The sequence below is a fragment of the Neltuma alba genome, unplaced genomic scaffold (genome assembly GCF_004799145.2).
Source record: "Neltuma alba isolate B1F8T4 unplaced genomic scaffold, ASM479914v2 tig00012241_pilon, whole genome shotgun sequence".
Taxonomy (NCBI): domain Eukaryota; kingdom Viridiplantae; phylum Streptophyta; class Magnoliopsida; order Fabales; family Fabaceae; genus Neltuma; species Neltuma alba.
This window is the reverse complement of record NW_021636770.1, coordinates 1-17,319: the sequence shown is the minus strand read 5'-3', so window position 1 is coordinate 17,319 and position 17,319 is coordinate 1. Positions and strand designations below refer to the sequence as shown.

Below are 17,319 nucleotides of genomic sequence, written 5' to 3'. Positions count from 1 at the left end.
ATCCTTCTAAACTTGAAATTAAGTTCGGTATTAATGGGAAAAAGTTGAGTTTAATTAGTTTAATCCCAAAAGCAAAGCCCTAATTGGAGTATTGGACCATCAATCCATCAATTCTTGTTTTTATTAGCGAAAATTTTCCCATAAATAAATCACTCTCAGAACTCTTAATTGGGGACATTCACAGTCCGTTTTGCTTTCCTCTTCTCAACGTCACGAAACAAACAATCCTTAGAAAGAAATCCAGAAATCGTTCAATAATTGTCATGTCTTTAAGTTGTTCTAGCTCCGGAACAATAATCCCACGTACCCTCGTGGGAAAAGGAAGAAGAAATAGGGGCTTCTGTCATTTAGAAGCACCGAGCTTCTCATCCTTCCATTATAAATTACCCCATAACTTATTAAGGCACATTGGGTTTGTATCGAAATCCGACCAGACTTGTTCTTCTACTTCTTCTTCTGTGATGGAGGAGGACCGTAAGAACCTGGGTTTTGTGTCCGAAGCAGAGGAATATTCGAAGGAATTGGATGTTGCTGTCAGAGCGGTTCAGATGGCTTGCTCCCTCTGCCAGAAGGTGCAGGAAAATTTGATTGTTAAGTCCAAGAGTGAGAGTGAGGTCCATTCCAAGGACGACAATTCTCCAGTCACTGTTGCAGGTACATGTTTCTGAATTGGAATATTGTTTTGAAGTTCTATTTCTGATTTTGATGGAATAGTACTTTCTAAATTATTTCAAAACATGTTCTGTTATAGGCTAGTAGGTTTAATTCAACCCATTTTTGTCGTTTGAGTTGCTTGTATATGTGCATTTAGTGTTATTTTAGCTTACGAGAAGTTTGGAGTGGACGAGGTTTCTGTGGCATGCAAGTGCAGGGACTTCAGTAGTGTGTATAAGTTCCATCCAAACACGTGTTACCTGATTTTCCAGGAAAGTTCTATAATTAGTTTATGGATAGAAGAAAGAAGTTCCTAAATTGCATTCATACTTAGTCTGTTCGTTATAATATGCAACTTTGTTCATTTGCGGTCAGTAAGTAAAAGAGAAAATGAAAACTTTGTCTGCTACTCAGGGACAAATAGTTTAATGAGTTAAGGAGTTCTTCTGTCTTCTAAACTACTTTGAAGTCAAAGTCAAAATTTTTGGCTGGGAAACTGACGAGGTTTCCCGGGTTTTCGAAAGTTCAAGTTCCAGTAGAGGGGGGAAAATGATTGGTGAAACAAACTGTCTTCAAACTCTTTTCCTGGGATATCTTTACTAGGAGTGTTTTTCTGATATATCTATAAAGCAGTTCTTGTTACCATACCATGTCACCTATTTTAGAATCTTGGGCTGAGTTGTTTGCTCTTCTTTATGTGTACAGAAGTCCAAGAAAAACTAAGTACCTGCTTAATCTAGATCCTCAAAAAGATAAAGAGGTATAACAAAAAATTTACGGACAAAGCAGAAAGCTTAATACAAAATAACTTTTGCTTGTGTGCCAAGAATTATCGTTCTATTGCATAAAAGCAAGGCCATAAATCTCCCAGCCACAACAAATACCATATTTGCTTGCAACATAAGATTTATCCTGTGTGCTTTCTTTCTATTATTTTACAGTTTACACATGATGCCGTGATTGATCAGACTTTTTCTGTCAGCTTGTTGTATTTATTTTCATACTTTAAGATGCTGATCATTTGGGACTCTTTCATGTTGCATCATCTCTGTTAAATCAGATTGGAGTGTCCAAGCAGTTGTCAGCTGGATATTGTCTGAGTGCTTAGGAAGTAAAACTATCTCAATTCTTGCTGAAGAAGATGTTGAAACTCTCTCCAAGACTAGTTCATCTGCACTGTTGGAAGCTGTTGTTTATACTGTGAATGAATGTCTAGCTGAGGCGCCTCAATTCGGAGTTGAAGCCCCAAAATCAGCTCTTGGTGCTTCTGAGGTACTTGAAATCATCAGCCGCTGCAACTCGGTTGGTGGTCCCACTGGAAGATTTTGGGCGCTTGATCCTGTTGATGGCACACTGGGGTTTGTGCGTGGAGATCAATATGCTATAGCTCTTGCACTCATAGAGGATGGAGAAGTAATACTTGGAGTTCTTGGGTGTCCTAACTACCCAATGAGAAAGGAATGGTTAACCTATCATCATCGCTATCATAGGATTGTATCTAAGTTGACTCCTCCAACATCTGAAACTTGGGACAAAGGTTGTGTGCTCTATGCTAGAAAGGGAAGCGGCAGGGCTTGGATGCAACCACTGGTCCAGTTCAACAAGTTTGTGTGGCCAAATTATGCAAGAGAAGTGTCAGTTTCTTCCATTGACAATCCGGCGTTGGCAACTTTCTGTGAACCTGTGGAGAAGGCCAATTCAAGCCACTCTTTCACTGAAGGACTGGCCCATAGTGTTGGTCTCAGGTACATCTCTATTCGTCCCAATTGGCTTGTTTAACTTTGTGGGGTTTTCCTAGGCTGTATCAAGCCATAAGGGCACATGATTTATTTCCCATGCTCTTTTGATCTCTCAGAATAACCATGTTAACTTGGTGTTAAATGCACATTGAGTAACAATGGTGTTCTAAGGACATGATGGCAAGCAGCGAATCTATGTCTAGCTGTAATTTATCAATCATTCATTCACTTATATGCAGGAAGCAGCCACTGAGAGTGTACAGCATGGTAAAATATGCTGCGATAGCTCGTGGTCATGCTGAGGTTTTCATGAAGTTTCCGAGGTCTGGTTACAGGGAGAAGATATGGGATCATGCTGCTGGTGTCGTTATCATACAAGAGGCGGGTGGTGTGGTGACAGATGCCAGAGGCCGTCCACTAGACTTCTCAAAAGGTGCATATTTAGAAGGTCTTGACAGGGGAATAGTTGCTTGTGCTGGAGCCTCACTACATGAAAAGATCATAGATGCTGTGGATGCTAGCTGGGGTTCTTCTTGCCTTTGAGGCAGTTATTATAAACCTAATGTATATACAGAACGCACTAATATTTATCTTAAGCTTCTACAACATCAGATAAAGTGAGCCTTGTTTTTCTTCTGAGTGTTGTTACTGGTTTCAGTTTGTGAATCTGCAATTACTATTGTTTGGCATTATATGGATAATGAAGTCATTGTGAATTTATAATTCCATTACATTCCGAGTTCTGAATGACATAAATTTTAAATATCTGTTATGGACTTGTATACTACTGAAAATATATCCAAGCATCTCTGTTTCCTTATAGTAACCGAAACTTTTTCATGACAGATAAAACCCAGCCAGCCCTCCATGTCTCTAAATCTAAAGAAAGATGCTTCAAAAGATCAACTGGGGTTTGAAGTAACAATACCTGATACAGAGAGAAGGCACTGAAACATTATAAGAATTTTCATCCAAGGGATAGGTTCAAATGTATACAAAGGGAAAAATTTCTAACTCGGGGGATTGTTTCACTAATTATTTCGCGTTTATGCTTCATCAATAGAGATGGATAGACCTACTTGGTAAGCCTATTCATGTTGAATTCAGATACTTGGGCACAGTCGTTAAGACCAGCTGTATCAAAAGAGGAAGTAGATAGTGCAAAATAACAGATATAGTATTTCATAAAGAAGCCATAACATAAACTTTGAAGTAACCAAGACATTCACAAACAAGCAATGATCTCCGTTTGATCTGCATAATCAATTAAATATCTGGGAATGACACATAGCTGAAGTGAGTCAACAAATGGTGAGAGGGCGGCTTCTTCCTCCGGAGAAACACAGAACAGAAAAGTCAAAAACTTCATTTCTTGGAGTGACCGAGCAGTGTGACTCAGCTTTGGGATAAAACGGGCAATGTCTAAACCCTTCAGTTGACAGACATGAAGGAGGGAGGGTGATGGGTGGGTGGATGGTGGATTCGTTGTCATGTTAACAGTGCAAGAATCAGAGGCGGGCCCATCCTTCAGCATTGGCCTCCTTGGTTTTCGACCAATTCAATGCTGTTTCTATAATTATATCTGCATTGTTTTAGATTTATTTTAAAGGATACTTTAAATTTGTTGAGTGCCACTTTTTTTATTTGTAAGATGGACTCTTGACGTCATCGATCATTATATTGCGAACAAAATGTTAAGATCAAGATCAAGTTTTCTTTTTCTTCTTTTTTTTTTAATGAAAATTATAGTGGCATGCAATCTGGATTAATAATACTTGAATTGATGATTGTATTTTTTTTCAAAAAAAAAAAAAACAAAGTGGTGGTGGAAGTTAAAAGACTGGCCTTTTAGTGCAATTATAAAAGGAAATAGAACAATAAGGTGAAATGATAGAAAGATGCATGAATGTGGATCCCGTGACTCTATTGTGAATGTCAAAATTGCTGAAAATTGGCCTTCTTGTGTGATGCCAGATGAGGGAAAAATGAAAAATTTCCACTCAACCTTTTCTTTTGTTTTGAAATCTACTACATGGTTAATGATCTGCTTTGATATCATGTCTTGTCGGAGCACGAAGAATTTGACAAAGTTTTCAATTACCTGTTTAAAGAGAAACAAAAATAGCTTTAATTCAATGTACTCCTCCCACCGTCCCTAAATATATAATATATAGTAAAATTATGCAAATCAAAGAGTCAGTTTGTGCAGTGCTCAAAAAAAAAAAACAGAGTTAGTTTGTGTTTGAACAATTTTTTTTTTCCAAATCTGTTCCTAAAAAGATCTTTTAAAATATCATAAAATTCTAAACTATTTCTTATAAAAAGAGACAGACTGAGAGAGATTAAAAAATTATACTATATTTAGACTATGGTCAGCTAAATACTGCCGAGATATTAAATTTATTTTACTCTTATTTGTGAGCCATTTGAGCCTAATCCTTTTGTAATTGGGCTTAAGAGCCCACAAAACATCAAATGTTCGCCATATTAAAGGCTAATCAATACTGCATTGGGTTAATGCCTTTAGTGGAGTATTTTTATAAAAATAAGGATAGAAATAAGGTTTAATAGAATGAAGCAATTTATATTGATATGGCATGGAAAGAAATAAAATGAACAGTTATATATTAGTTGGATGATAATATCCAAATAAAAATATATTAATATATTTTATTATCGCCTTTTAATTATTTTAAACATGTACTACTATATTTGATTTAAAAAAACAAATATTCAGTTTTCAAGCTTTTAATTGTGGAGTCCAGTATTCAAAAATCATTAATAAATGCCGCCAGCGATTCGGTAGGGTTTGGTTATGCGTTGTTTGATGCAACCGGGTTTGAAAACATGTCCTCAACATTAATTCTTGATATGCTCAATGATCATTAATTAATATTGCTTCCCCGTACGTGCTACTACAGTTTGTTTTCTTTTCTTTTCTTATTAATTTTAGTATTTTAGAGATTTTATTATCGTTGTGATAAGATTTTATGTCTTCTTGTTAAGTCATTACTCTTTGAAATTATCACACGCGTACTAAAATTGCTCCGAAACTTATGGAATACTAGGCTGTTTGGAAGGGTTTAAAAAATCCCTGAATGTTTTATATAAGTTAAAACAAAATTCATTTTATATACTTGTCTTGTATTCTGTAAATTATTATTAAAAAGCTACTTATAAGCTGTTCCAAACAGGTCTATTATCATTCATGAATTGATATACGTTTCACATAAGTCGAGACAAAATTTTTCTCACATATTTACCTTGTATTTTATAAATTATAGTTAAAAAAACTATTTATAAGCTATTCTAACAGGGATGATGGCCTAAAAATGATATGGATATACTGATTTTGTTTTCTTTTCTTTCTTTTTTTGTTGACAAAAGAAGCCTGGGTGAGTTAAGTCTAACAGAATAATGACATGACTTTAGACTTTGAGAGCATTTTTTCTTTGTAAGTCAAAGCATTTTTTTTTCCCAAGAAATTCAGAATCCATGACATTTGTAGGATTAATTGAACTTTAGTAGACACTCCCACCAATAAGATCTATTTTGTCATGTAAATTATACTACAAAATAGGTTTTATATTTAGAATTTGATGAGTATTTGTTTTTGTTTTTGTATTTGGAGACCAACGCTAGACTATATAATCGATATATGTGTGCGTAAAGTAAATATCATAAAACATGGCCCTATAAATACAATGATCAAATATTCAAGCTTCCCATGGTTAAAATAAGGGAAAATGACAGATAAAGAAGCTCCAAAATGTGAAATGCCAATTTGGGAAGCTAAGAAAATGTAATTACCCATAGGGAAGTCCTTCTCAAATTGGGATTTTGAAATTCAGTGAAATGACAAAAATGCCCTTTGTTCTTTTTTTTTTTTAAAAAAAAAACCCAGCCCCTTACCGGCGGCCGGCGGCCGGTGACCGGCGACCACCGCGGGCGACTGGCCTCCAGCGGAGGCCGACCGCCTTCGGCCACCGGCGCCGGCCACCGGTGGGTGGCTGCCGGTGAAGGATTTTTGTGACGAGATTTTTTTTTTTTGGGAATAGGATAATATTGGTTCAAAGTGGCGGGGGTGGGATTTGATCCCACAACCCCTTGGCCACTTGGACCAACAAAAGGATGGCCATTGGGCCATCAAAGATTTCTTAACCTTATAATGCAAACAAAAATATAAGTTAACTCTTTTAGTGTGACTCCAGCTCGTGACAACAATTTATCTGAGGATGACAAGTCTTAATTGAGAAATAACAAGTCTAAATTTGATATTAACAAAACAACTTTTCGTTATACATAACAAGAAATACCGAATAAATTGTTATTATTTTCAACAAAGACGTGTCATTTTTAAATAAATTATGATCATTTTTTAAAAATGACACGTCTTTGTTGAAAAATAACAACAATTTATTCGGTATTTCTTGTTATGTATAACGAAAAGTTGTTTTGTTAATATCAAATTTAGACTTGTCATTTTCCAGTAAAGACGTGTTTTTTTCAAATAAATTATGGTCATTTTTAATTAACATAGATGCTATTTCTTGTTATGTATAAGGAAAAGTTGCCTTGTTAATATCAATTTTAGACTTGTCATTTTATAGTAAAGACGTGTCATTTTTAAATAAATTATGATCATTTTTAATTAATGCACATGCTGCTATGTTATGTATAAGGAAAAGTTGCTTTGTTAATATCAAATTTAGACTTGTATTTCTCAATTAAGACTTGTCATCCTCAGATAAATTATTGTCACGAGCTGGAGTCACACTAAAAGAGTTAACTTATATTTTTATTTGCATTATAAGGTTAAGAAATCTTTGATGGCCCAATGGCCATCCTTTTGTTGGTCCAAGTGGCCAAGGGGTTGTGGGATCAAATCCCACCCCCGCCACTTTGAACCAATATTAGCTTCCCAAATTGGCATTTCACATTTTGGAGCTTTTTATCTGTCATTTTCCCTTAAAATAATCAATTTAGAATAACTATATTAGAAGTAATTTAATTTGTAAGTGTCTTAATAAATGTTTTTTGAGCTGAAATCCACTCGGTCCTTCATAGCCCTCAAAACTTAACTCACCGGCCAGCACTTTTCCTTAGGGAAACAGTTCAACGTGAAATGAATGTGCCAAGGAAGATAAGCAAACGTAATTGGAAACTGAGAATTTATTGCATTATTAAGAAGTTAGGCCTATCATTTATTGCTTCCATGTTATCCTAGCTTCTCTCTATCGCATATTTTTATGAAAGTTAAGAATGACACATGCAAGGTGCCCGTTTGGCCACCTTTCAATGCATGTTTTCCTCCCTCCCTGCCCCCCAAAGTATGGACGTGATCATATGAGTTGGACTCGTAAGTTTAACCCATAAAAAATAGCAGGTTTAGCCAATCCACCTGCAAAATACTCATAGGGTTTTTTGGCTCGCGCTGCATATATTCAACTTGTTATGAATCTATTGGTAAACTGCGATTGGCTTGTATTACCATCTTTACCCCACAGACAAAGACCATCCTTTTTTTTTTTTCCATAAGGCATCTCTAACCCTCTCAATAAAATTAAGAAGACTTGAGAAAGATTTTTTTTCAGTAACATACTCCTTTAGTCCTATTTATAAAGCAGAGAGAGAAAATATTTTTTATCCTATTTATAAGTCATTTCATTAAATTTTAAACATGCAATACTCTTTCATTCTTCATGTATTATAATATAAATAATTATCTTTTTAAAAGATGTATATATTAAATAGGGATAACATTGAAATTTTGTTATATTTTAATAAAAGATAATATGTTTTAATATTTTTATTAGTACGTGTGAAATATGTTAAAAATACTTTATAAGGAGGACCTGATGGTAAGAAGTACATATCTATGTATGTACATGTATGGATTTGATTACCCTCTTCACCATCATCCTCACATTATTAAAACTCCTCTGCTCTCTCTGTGCTGACGGTTTCAACTCACTGTCCCTGACCATCACATGAGAATTTAATCCCTGTCTCCCTATGTATTCACTCATTAACCACTTTCTGATCTTTCATCTTCTTCTTCTGCCTCCTGATGATATATTTAATAAACTCATCTCAATTTTCTATAGTCGGTGTTATATATTGACCCCTAAATTTACTACACCTCACCGGGTTATTGATTGCTAAACCTTCTCTATCCCACCTTCCCCTCTAGCCAGCTCCACCTGTAAATCAAAGTTGACAAAGTGGTGATACTTGAAAATTTGAGGAGTATCTCCCTCAAAAAAAAAAAAAAGAAATATATATGGAAAATCACAGACCAAATTAGAAAGCTGGGATCAGGGAGTATTAATAACTTGAGATAAATTCGGGTTGAAAAACGCAGCACTAGCTATAGACCGGGCGTGGTTGTCAATATCTGACGACACACGAAAAAGACAGAAGACAAAATCAAGAGAAGATCACGGGGGGATGAAATTAAATAAGTAATTAAAATGACCAAATCACCTATAATATATAATTATATCACAGTACTGTCCTCTGATTCTGGCTGATAATGTCACACATCATCAGAATATTTGACTTGCAACTTCCAAGTGTCCTCCATTTCCTTCACGGATCGGAGGATCATTTATGTCATTTGCCGATTCTTATGCTGCATCATCCATCTGTAATCCCAAAAGCATTCAGTTTCTATCTTTCTTTTTTCTTTTCTTTTTTGCTTTCTTATTCTGATACGTCAACCTACAACAGAAAAATTCAAACTGATCACAAATTAACGACTGTGTCACCAAAGTTCTGCACAAGTTCACCTCGGAGCATTACATGCGGCAAAGCTATATACCATACCATAATTTTAATTCAAGTTTTCGAGATTTTCAAACTTGAAGCATTATTGAAGATCCCAGCAATTTGCCATCTGTTACGAAAAACTTTCACAACCACCAGAATCGAAGGAGCAGGGAATCTAAAGCTTTACGCAATCATCACACCCATGTGTATATATACATATCAGAAACGATGAACTATCCACGTAACCAAGAAGCTGTAAAGAATGACATGCTTTCCGTCGCACATGATCCAGTTTGACATGCTTATCAGTTTATGGTCATGGTCCGTCCCATTTCATCATATAAATTTTCAATACATATATAAATATATATATGAGATTAGTAGCAAATTTGTCCGAAAATATACCATCGGAGCTACAGGTATCTAGAAGTTTTTTTTTTAAACAATATTACTCCTCCGTAAGCATAAACGACATAGCAATGTTGCTTTGACTGTTGCCCTGACCAAGTAGACGAGCTGGAGAGAAAAAGCGGGAGATAATGAGGTGAGGGTGACGTGGAATAAAGAAAGAAATAGATGACAAAATGTCATAGCACATGAGTAATTTGGTCAAAATTGTGATGTTTTTTATCCTTTTAGATGATATTACTCTTAAAAAAAGTTCAGATACCTGTAGCCATTGACAGCATACCCTGGAGACAAATTTATACTTATTCCTATATATAATTATGCATGAACAGAGAGGGAGAGAGAGAGATGGGTAAGAGCGAGTGCCATAAGTGCACGCCACCAACTCCTGAGATCATAAATCCCTAGCAACTGTCCTCCACACCCTCCCAATAAATGCTCCATAGCCTCTTTTCTTAATCATCCCACTAGCCATCACAGTCATTTAATATATATATATATATATATATATTATATGATCATGTCCCACTATCCTTTCTTCTCTCATTATCACATATCCTCACGCGCAAAACTCCATTTTCTCTCATATAGCACAGACTAATATTTCAACTTCGCTACTCCAAAAATGAAAACTATCACCACCACCGCCTCTGTCTTCCTGATTCTCTTCTTCATATCTTCCTTCTGTCTGGCAACTCGACCCGCTACTGATCGCTTCAAGGGGAACAGCGACAAAGGAGGAGGAGGAGCAGGGACAACTATGGCGGTGCTGGAGGGTATTATGGGCCGGGGGCTGGGTTTATTCCCGGATTCGGGAAGGGATTCGGGGATGGAATTGTTGGAGGAGGATACGGGGCGGGTTATGGAGGTCCGAACGGAGGCTCCTCCAGAGGTGGTGTCATAAGACCAACCGTTGTGTGCAAAGAGAAAGGCCCTTGTTACCAGAAGAAGGTCACGTGCCCCGCCAAGTGCTTCTCCTCCTTCAGTCGCTCCGGCAAGGGATACGGCTCCGGCGGCGGAGGCGGCAGCTGTACCATCGATTGCAAGAATAAATGCACCGCTTATTGTTAAAGTGGCCTTAGCCTAGCTTATATCTGGTACTATCGGAGTTATATACCGTTATTAGTACTCGCTTAGGCTTACTTTATCACTCTCTCCTCTCTCTCTCTCTATATATATATATATCTATATCTATAGGTTGGCTTGTTTTGGGGGTTTGCTTATGATAATCTCTATAGGAAGATCGTGTATGGGAGATTATGTGATGGCAGAGGGTTTGTGGACTCATTTGTGCCTATAATAAATTAAGAGAGTATCTGTATGTTACTATTAATTAATCTGCTGTTTCATCTCTCTCCACCCAGTCTTCTCTTGTATCATTTTTCATATGTATACTTAAGTATATTCATTTAACCAAAACAAAAGAGAAAGTAAATTAATTATACATAAAAAGTACAAACGTGAGCCTTAAACAAAAACAATACATGTGCATATTTGCTTATGAAAAATCGTCATGTTGCAGTGGCCTTAGCAGCTTTCATGGTGTAGGCTAGATGGGAAGTGCGTAGAGGTTTGGCTGAAATCTGCTTTCTGTGTTAAGGGATCATGTCACTTAAATGCCTAACCTAAATCCTTTCGTGTTGGTCTATATCTACCATCCACGTGCGTTCAGTTCAAATCTGGATCTCTCTCCTTCAGCTCACTAAAGTAGAGCTTACATATTTGCAGTTTGTTTTTTTAAGAATGAACGCAACATCATACTATTTGTTTTAATAAAGTTGTTTATGGTATTAGTACGTAGATTTTGTGCTCTCATGACCAACAATAAATTTGAAAGCTTGAGTTCAACATCAGGTTGTTAGCCCAAAAATAAAAACAATCAATTGAGGTCACGTTAGCCAAAAATATCCCCTCTATCTTTTTTCTTAATATAAAAAGGGTGCCTGACAAAGTTTCGATTAGCTTGAATGAACTTTTTGGAAGTAATTTGAGGTATGAAAATGTTTTTACGGCGGCGAGACGTGAAAGTGATTTTACAATTTACAAGATAAATATATTAAAAAGACGTTTTGTCTTGACATGTAATATTTTTTTTACAAATACTTTTAAAAAGTTCCCAAACTTCCCCCGAGCATTTCCTATTTACTTCAGTGTTTCCAAAAATTTTTTATCAAGAGTCTTTTTAAAATAACTTAAGTAATTTTATCTCAACCTGAAATATTTATAAATACTCATACTCGCCAACCCGAACAAGTGGTCTAATTTGCGTCTGGGCGCATAGCGTTAGGTTCGATGACGAGGAGGAGTATCTCAAGGGATAAAGCAAGAGGAATTTTATGGGTAAAAAGGGAAGGAAGAACAGAGATTTTAATATTTTCTCATTTGTTGTGATTATAAGAGTGAGAAAATCTTGATAATCCCAATATATATATATATATCCCCACTTTTGGATGGGAGGGTCAGGAGGGGAGAAAACCAAACAAGAAAAAGGGAATATTGATCCTTCCTATTTTATTTAACCAAGGAAGGAAGGGGAGTAAAATTCTTCCACTTCTCTTAAATTCCTCCAGCGGCCCAACCAAACATACCAAGAAAGAATCTTTAGACGTCAGGTTTGGAAACGTCCTAAAGAGGCGACTGCCAACCAAAAATTTAAAAAAGAAACATGTAAAATAGACACACAAGTCAACAACAAACGAATTTATAACATCTTTCTAACTAGGTATTTAGGTATGGATCTGCATAAATAATAATATAATAATAATACAATTAAAAGCTAACAAACCACATGTTAAAGGATGAAAGAGGCTACGAAAACATGTTACAAACAAATCACGCTCAATACAGTGCTCGTACACGCAATTTCTGACACTGATGATTTACAACAAAGATGGGTAAACGCATATACATGCAAAAGGTAGCCACTCCCAAGACACAGTGAATCATCACAGTGCAGCCCTCATTGCTCCCCTTGCAGCCTCCCGTTTCATCTCAGCAGCCTTTCCACTCCCACGGAAGTACATATACACTTGCTGTATACACAACAACAAGATGTTAGGGTCAACATTCTATCAACATGAAAACAGTATAAATTATTAGGGGCACCCATCTGTAAGAGATGGGTGGTTCCAAGCTCAAGTGAACCATGTAATGAACAGACAAAATAATATCGAGGTTGGCTATTTGAGTTTATAATTACAGTTGACTATTGATTTACGTGTTTTTGAATTTTTATTCTTTAAGCCCTATAACTACAGGGAAATTGCTCCAGTTTTCAAGTGTAAGATGTAACCTGAATGACCCAGATGCTGATCAGTGACTCAATGCAGAATAATCCAAATCCAACGAAGTAGAAAATCTGCAAACAAAAGAAAGGGGAAAAAAAGATCAATCATTCAAAAGGTGGAAGAGTATGTTCCTTGGTTCCTGCATTATCTGCAAGAGACCACGTTTCGTAGCTCTTTTGCTACAAATCTTAAATTGACTGAACTACTGAAAAAGTATATATTAAACAGATAGAGGATAAAGAAATAAGAAATGCTCCTGCACAAGCATACTTACTCCAATCAAAACATGGTCGCCCAGCACATCTATTGCAGGCAAAATCCTCTGCACCAATGACACAGAAAACAACTTCAGATGAAAATAAAGCGAAAAAACAGACAAAAGCGGTTTACCTGATTATTATGTTCATCTTATATCCAAGTTCCGTTAAATTTGTATGCAGTTTTCTTTTAATACAAGTGTGTGTGTAGATCATAGAAGATATTTCATAACTATGCTCCTCTTATGCAATGCTAAAACATTACTTCGAAAATATATTTTAAAGGAGCAACGTACGTCAGGGATTTTCCTTTGAAGACAATAGGAGGGGCAACAGCAGCAATATGCAAAATCCGATGTGAATCTGAAACCAGAAAAGGAACGAAGATAATTAGCTTTACTTTGATGTTAAAAAAAAAAAAGCTTTAGCTTTACTTTTTTCCCCTTCTTTTCCTATGGGTGTCAAGTACAATCACTTTACCAGGTAGAACAGAAAAAACCACGCAAACTTCATAGCACCTTCACTCCTGGAAAAATAACAAGGAACAACATACACAAATTGAGTGAAGCCGGGAACATAATAAAACTAAGTGTCTGGAATGTGGTATTTTTTATTCCACGGGATTTAAGATGCAAGAAATCTGAATACCCACAATTTAAGTTCGCAGCATTTTAACATCCATTTGTGTAACACAGGCAAATATGCACATATGTCTATACATGTTTATGTGTCCACAAGTGCATGAAGAGACACACATGCATCCACTTTCACACATATAATACATGGGTAGGGCATATGACTGCCCGCATGCGTGGGATGAACATGTCTGTGGGTGGATAGTATTCATGTGGTATGACCAGACGCACATGTTATGTATTCATGAACATATGTATTCATGTGTACATACAAGTATAGATATACATACGTATGTACATTATTATACATTGTATATTTCAACATGTGCATGTGCATATCAAAATGTGAGCATACGAGCACGCATGCCTAAATTTTTGTTCATGTAAATGTCCATGCATGTGGACACATATATGCATGTGAAATAAAAATAATAAATCTCTCTGGCAAATAACACAAAAAATAGAATTTCTCTTTTTCAAAGAAAACGTATTTAAAAATGATAGGAAAATGTGCGGGGAGGACTAGATAATCCCAGGAAACAAAGGACTATGATAGGACTGCTTTTGATGATCAGACATGCAAAAGGAAAATTAGAGAAATGCATGAAAAGGGAAAAAAATACTTTTGGTTGGGCAGAAGTTTGACTGGCTATTTTGAAGACAGAAGTAGACGATAGAGTAGCTATAGGACTGCTATGGTCAGGGTCTACGAGTTGGGGGCTGTGAAACTATAAATCTTCCCTTTTGGTTGAGCACGAGGTGTGAAGAATTTGAATTGTGGTCTTGGCCCCTCTCGAAAATTTAGCAAGTCTATTAGTTATTGGGTTGTATCTTGTTCTGTTTGTGTATCTTGTTCTGTTCCTTGTTAGTTTGTAATCCTCACCATCATCGTAGCTTATGCAGCTTATGTATCAGTATGTAAGATTCATCTATTGTCCCTTGTTATTCAGTAAAATCATTGTCGATCTCAAGTTTTCCCCACTCTCTTGTTTATTTCTGATTTTTAGTGTTGTTGTAAGCCTGTTTAGAAGAGGGTCCTATCAGACTATCACTAAGCAAATAACAAAGTTTTTTTTGCTGAACTTGTTCATACAAGCTGAATATTACTCCAAGAAGTCTTGCAACATTATTCATGTAAAGATGCTTGAAATTAGTTACATGAAAAAACAACTGAATGCATGTAACACAGGAAATAAGTACCTGAAAGCACGATACAAAGGGCGATACCACAGGAAGTAGGCTCCAGGAACCCCTGCTATGAAGTAGATGATAGAAAGAAACCAAATTTTTACACCTACAACAAGCAAGGAAAGGGTCAACATCACAGAATTTGAAAACATAAGATTTTTTGTTCCAGCTGCTGAATAACCTGAAACTAGCTGCTCGTTCCACATATAAAATAAACTACCCTCGCCCTTAATCCAAGCTGCAGTTACAGCTATGATATTCCATAAAAGGCACAGCACCAATCCTGTATCATATCATTATTTGCCATTAAATATGGCTATTTTTCAAGCCATCTTAGAATTCAAATTGAACAGGAAAAAAACAAAGCGTCAGTCTCTAACTATTTACCTCAATGCATTTTAGTTCCCTTTGAGTTTTTTTTTTCTCTTTTTTTTTTTTTTCCCAAAACTTCTCTAACAGCACTTAATTTGTGCTTGAGAAGAAATAAAATTTAACTGCTCAAAATCAGGACAGAAAACAAAAATTTAATCACTGGGCATAACTAAACCTTTTCACCTCCTAACTTCTCGCATAACATTTAAGATTCACAGAAGTTGGCGAGGTGTGTGGGTTTCACAACCCTTTAGCTGGAGAAAAGAAAACTAGAAATAACTTTACCCATTGCCCATCAGACTTTTGTAGGCATCTATGTATGCAATATTGAACAAAATTTCCAAGAAAAGTTTTTTTGGGAACAAGAGCCTTCCCAAAATATATTGTTCCTTGAAGTTCCGATAGCAGTTTTATACGTTACACAATCATAATATCCAAGTGTTGGACAAGTAAACAATGTCATTGTAAAAAAGAATAAAAATAATAGAATTGAAAGGACTGTACCTAACAACGTAGTAAAGGCAACGTACTGCAGTCTTTGGAGATGAATTGGTATTTTCATTAGCAATATCATGATGGATAATTGGGAAAAATGGTGGCCAGTTCTTCTCCTCAATAACAATACCAGCTGCGAAACAAAAATTGACTCATGACTAGCTTCAAAAATTTACCCCACAGACAGTTTTTTTTTGTCGAAGCACAAAAAGTATTACTCCAAAGTTCTCTAAAAAATGACTTAGCATGCAGTGATCAACTTTATAAACACCAGCATAGCAAGCAGAATATGTCTCTCTGCTATTTCATACAAGATGCCATCAATAACTGTATGAAATAATAAGGACCAATAAAACAATTGTAGGAAAATGTAAATTAGAAAAACAATTACAAGGAGTGATGTAATATTGGTAAACTTGGAAGGCAATGAAACTTTTTCCTGAAATTACAACAGAGGAGGAACAAAGGAAACATTCTGTTCAGCTTATGTTAAAAATGAAACTATCCGCGCCAATATAACACTAAAATCAACAAAAGAAAAAAGAATTCCTACAGAAACACAATGCACAAATGAAGATTTAAACAAAAGAATGCTCTTCCAACAAGCCCAGAATGAGGCAACCCACATCTTCAAACTCAATATTCAAATACATTTAAACAAGGAAAGTAAATTACCTCGAGCAGCAGCTTCCTCTTTACGTCTTACTTCCTACATTTTCATGGATAGATAAACAGTTACGAAAATAAAAGAGAAAACAATAGATACAATTCAAATTTCCAGTATCATTGGTTAATAAGAAAGTCAGCAGATAAGATATTCTCCAGATAGAATACTTAAATGCATATGCAGTTTAAAGAATAGAATGAAGCATTATCATGAAGCAGAGTTAGGAATATGCGAGGCTTATATCATGGATTAGCCTGCTTTCATATCACGAAAATTTCACACTTCCTTATCAAATCCATAATTCAGGGGAAAAATAGCAGTAGTGGCATCCACCAGGAGCATTAGTGACCATGAAGAAGAATGTATTCCACTCTCATCTCAGATAAAAGAACTTTTGATAGATAGAAGAAAATTTTGGAGGATAAGATGCCCTCTCATAATAAAATGTTATAAGAGAGGGCCGGGAGAAGAGATGAAACGCGGAAACAAAAGACAACATACAACAAAATAGTACCCCAGTCTTATTGAATATCAACTAAGGGAACTCCCAAAAACATTAAGCGCTTCCGCAAACAAACGCAAAGCAAAATGGCAAACCTGCTCCCTCCTTTTCAATTCAACCTCCTTGGCTTGGAGTTCCTTCTCCTTCTTTTTTAAGTCCTGGTGATGAAAAAGATGACAATGAGAAAATCCGATGGCAATTCTTCAACAACACATATTAGAGAGCAACAGATGGGAAGAGAGGGATAAGGTTTTCAACAACCTCAATTTTATTCATACCGTTGATGTATTATCAAGAGGTATATCAATTGTTGTGCCAAAGCCATAATCAGCGGGTTCTGGATT

At 36.0% G+C, this 17,319-nt stretch overlaps 1 protein-coding gene and 2 pseudogenes across 1 annotated transcript; 2 read left to right on the top strand and 1 right to left on the bottom strand.

The window, feature by feature from the left end:
* The first annotated feature begins 171 nt into the window (after positions 1–171).
* Positions 172–2,965, top strand: LOC114725298 (PAP-specific phosphatase HAL2-like). Its single transcript, XM_028911800.1, has 3 exons — positions 172–654; positions 1,715–2,399; positions 2,633–2,965. Exons 1-3 carry the CDS (start codon positions 264–266, stop codon positions 2,934–2,936), a joined length of 1,380 nt encoding a protein of 459 aa, XP_028767633.1. The 5' UTR covers positions 172–263; the 3' UTR covers positions 2,937–2,965.
* Positions 2,966–10,101: 7,136 nt separating this feature from the next.
* On the top strand, positions 10,102–10,925 carry LOC114725311 (glycine-rich protein 2-like; annotated as a pseudogene).
* A 1,474-nt stretch (positions 10,926–12,399) lies between these two features.
* Positions 12,400–17,316, bottom strand: LOC114725299 (secretory carrier-associated membrane protein-like; annotated as a pseudogene).
* Positions 17,317–17,319: the final 3 nt, after the last annotated feature.

What these genes read in the sequence shown, in the direction of transcription:
- LOC114725298 (XM_028911800.1), top strand. Translation starts at nt 264, where the DNA reads ATGTCTTTAAGTTGTTCTAGCTCCGGAACAATAATCCCACGTACCCTC. An exon ending in TTCTCCAGTCACTGTTGCAG is followed by an intron (nt 655 to 1,714) that starts GTACATGTTTCT and finishes CTGTTAAATCAG; the next exon opens with ATTGGAGTGTCCAAGCAGTT. An exon ending in GCCCATAGTGTTGGTCTCAG is followed by an intron (nt 2,400 to 2,632) that starts GTACATCTCTAT and finishes ACTTATATGCAG; the next exon opens with GAAGCAGCCACTGAGAGTGT.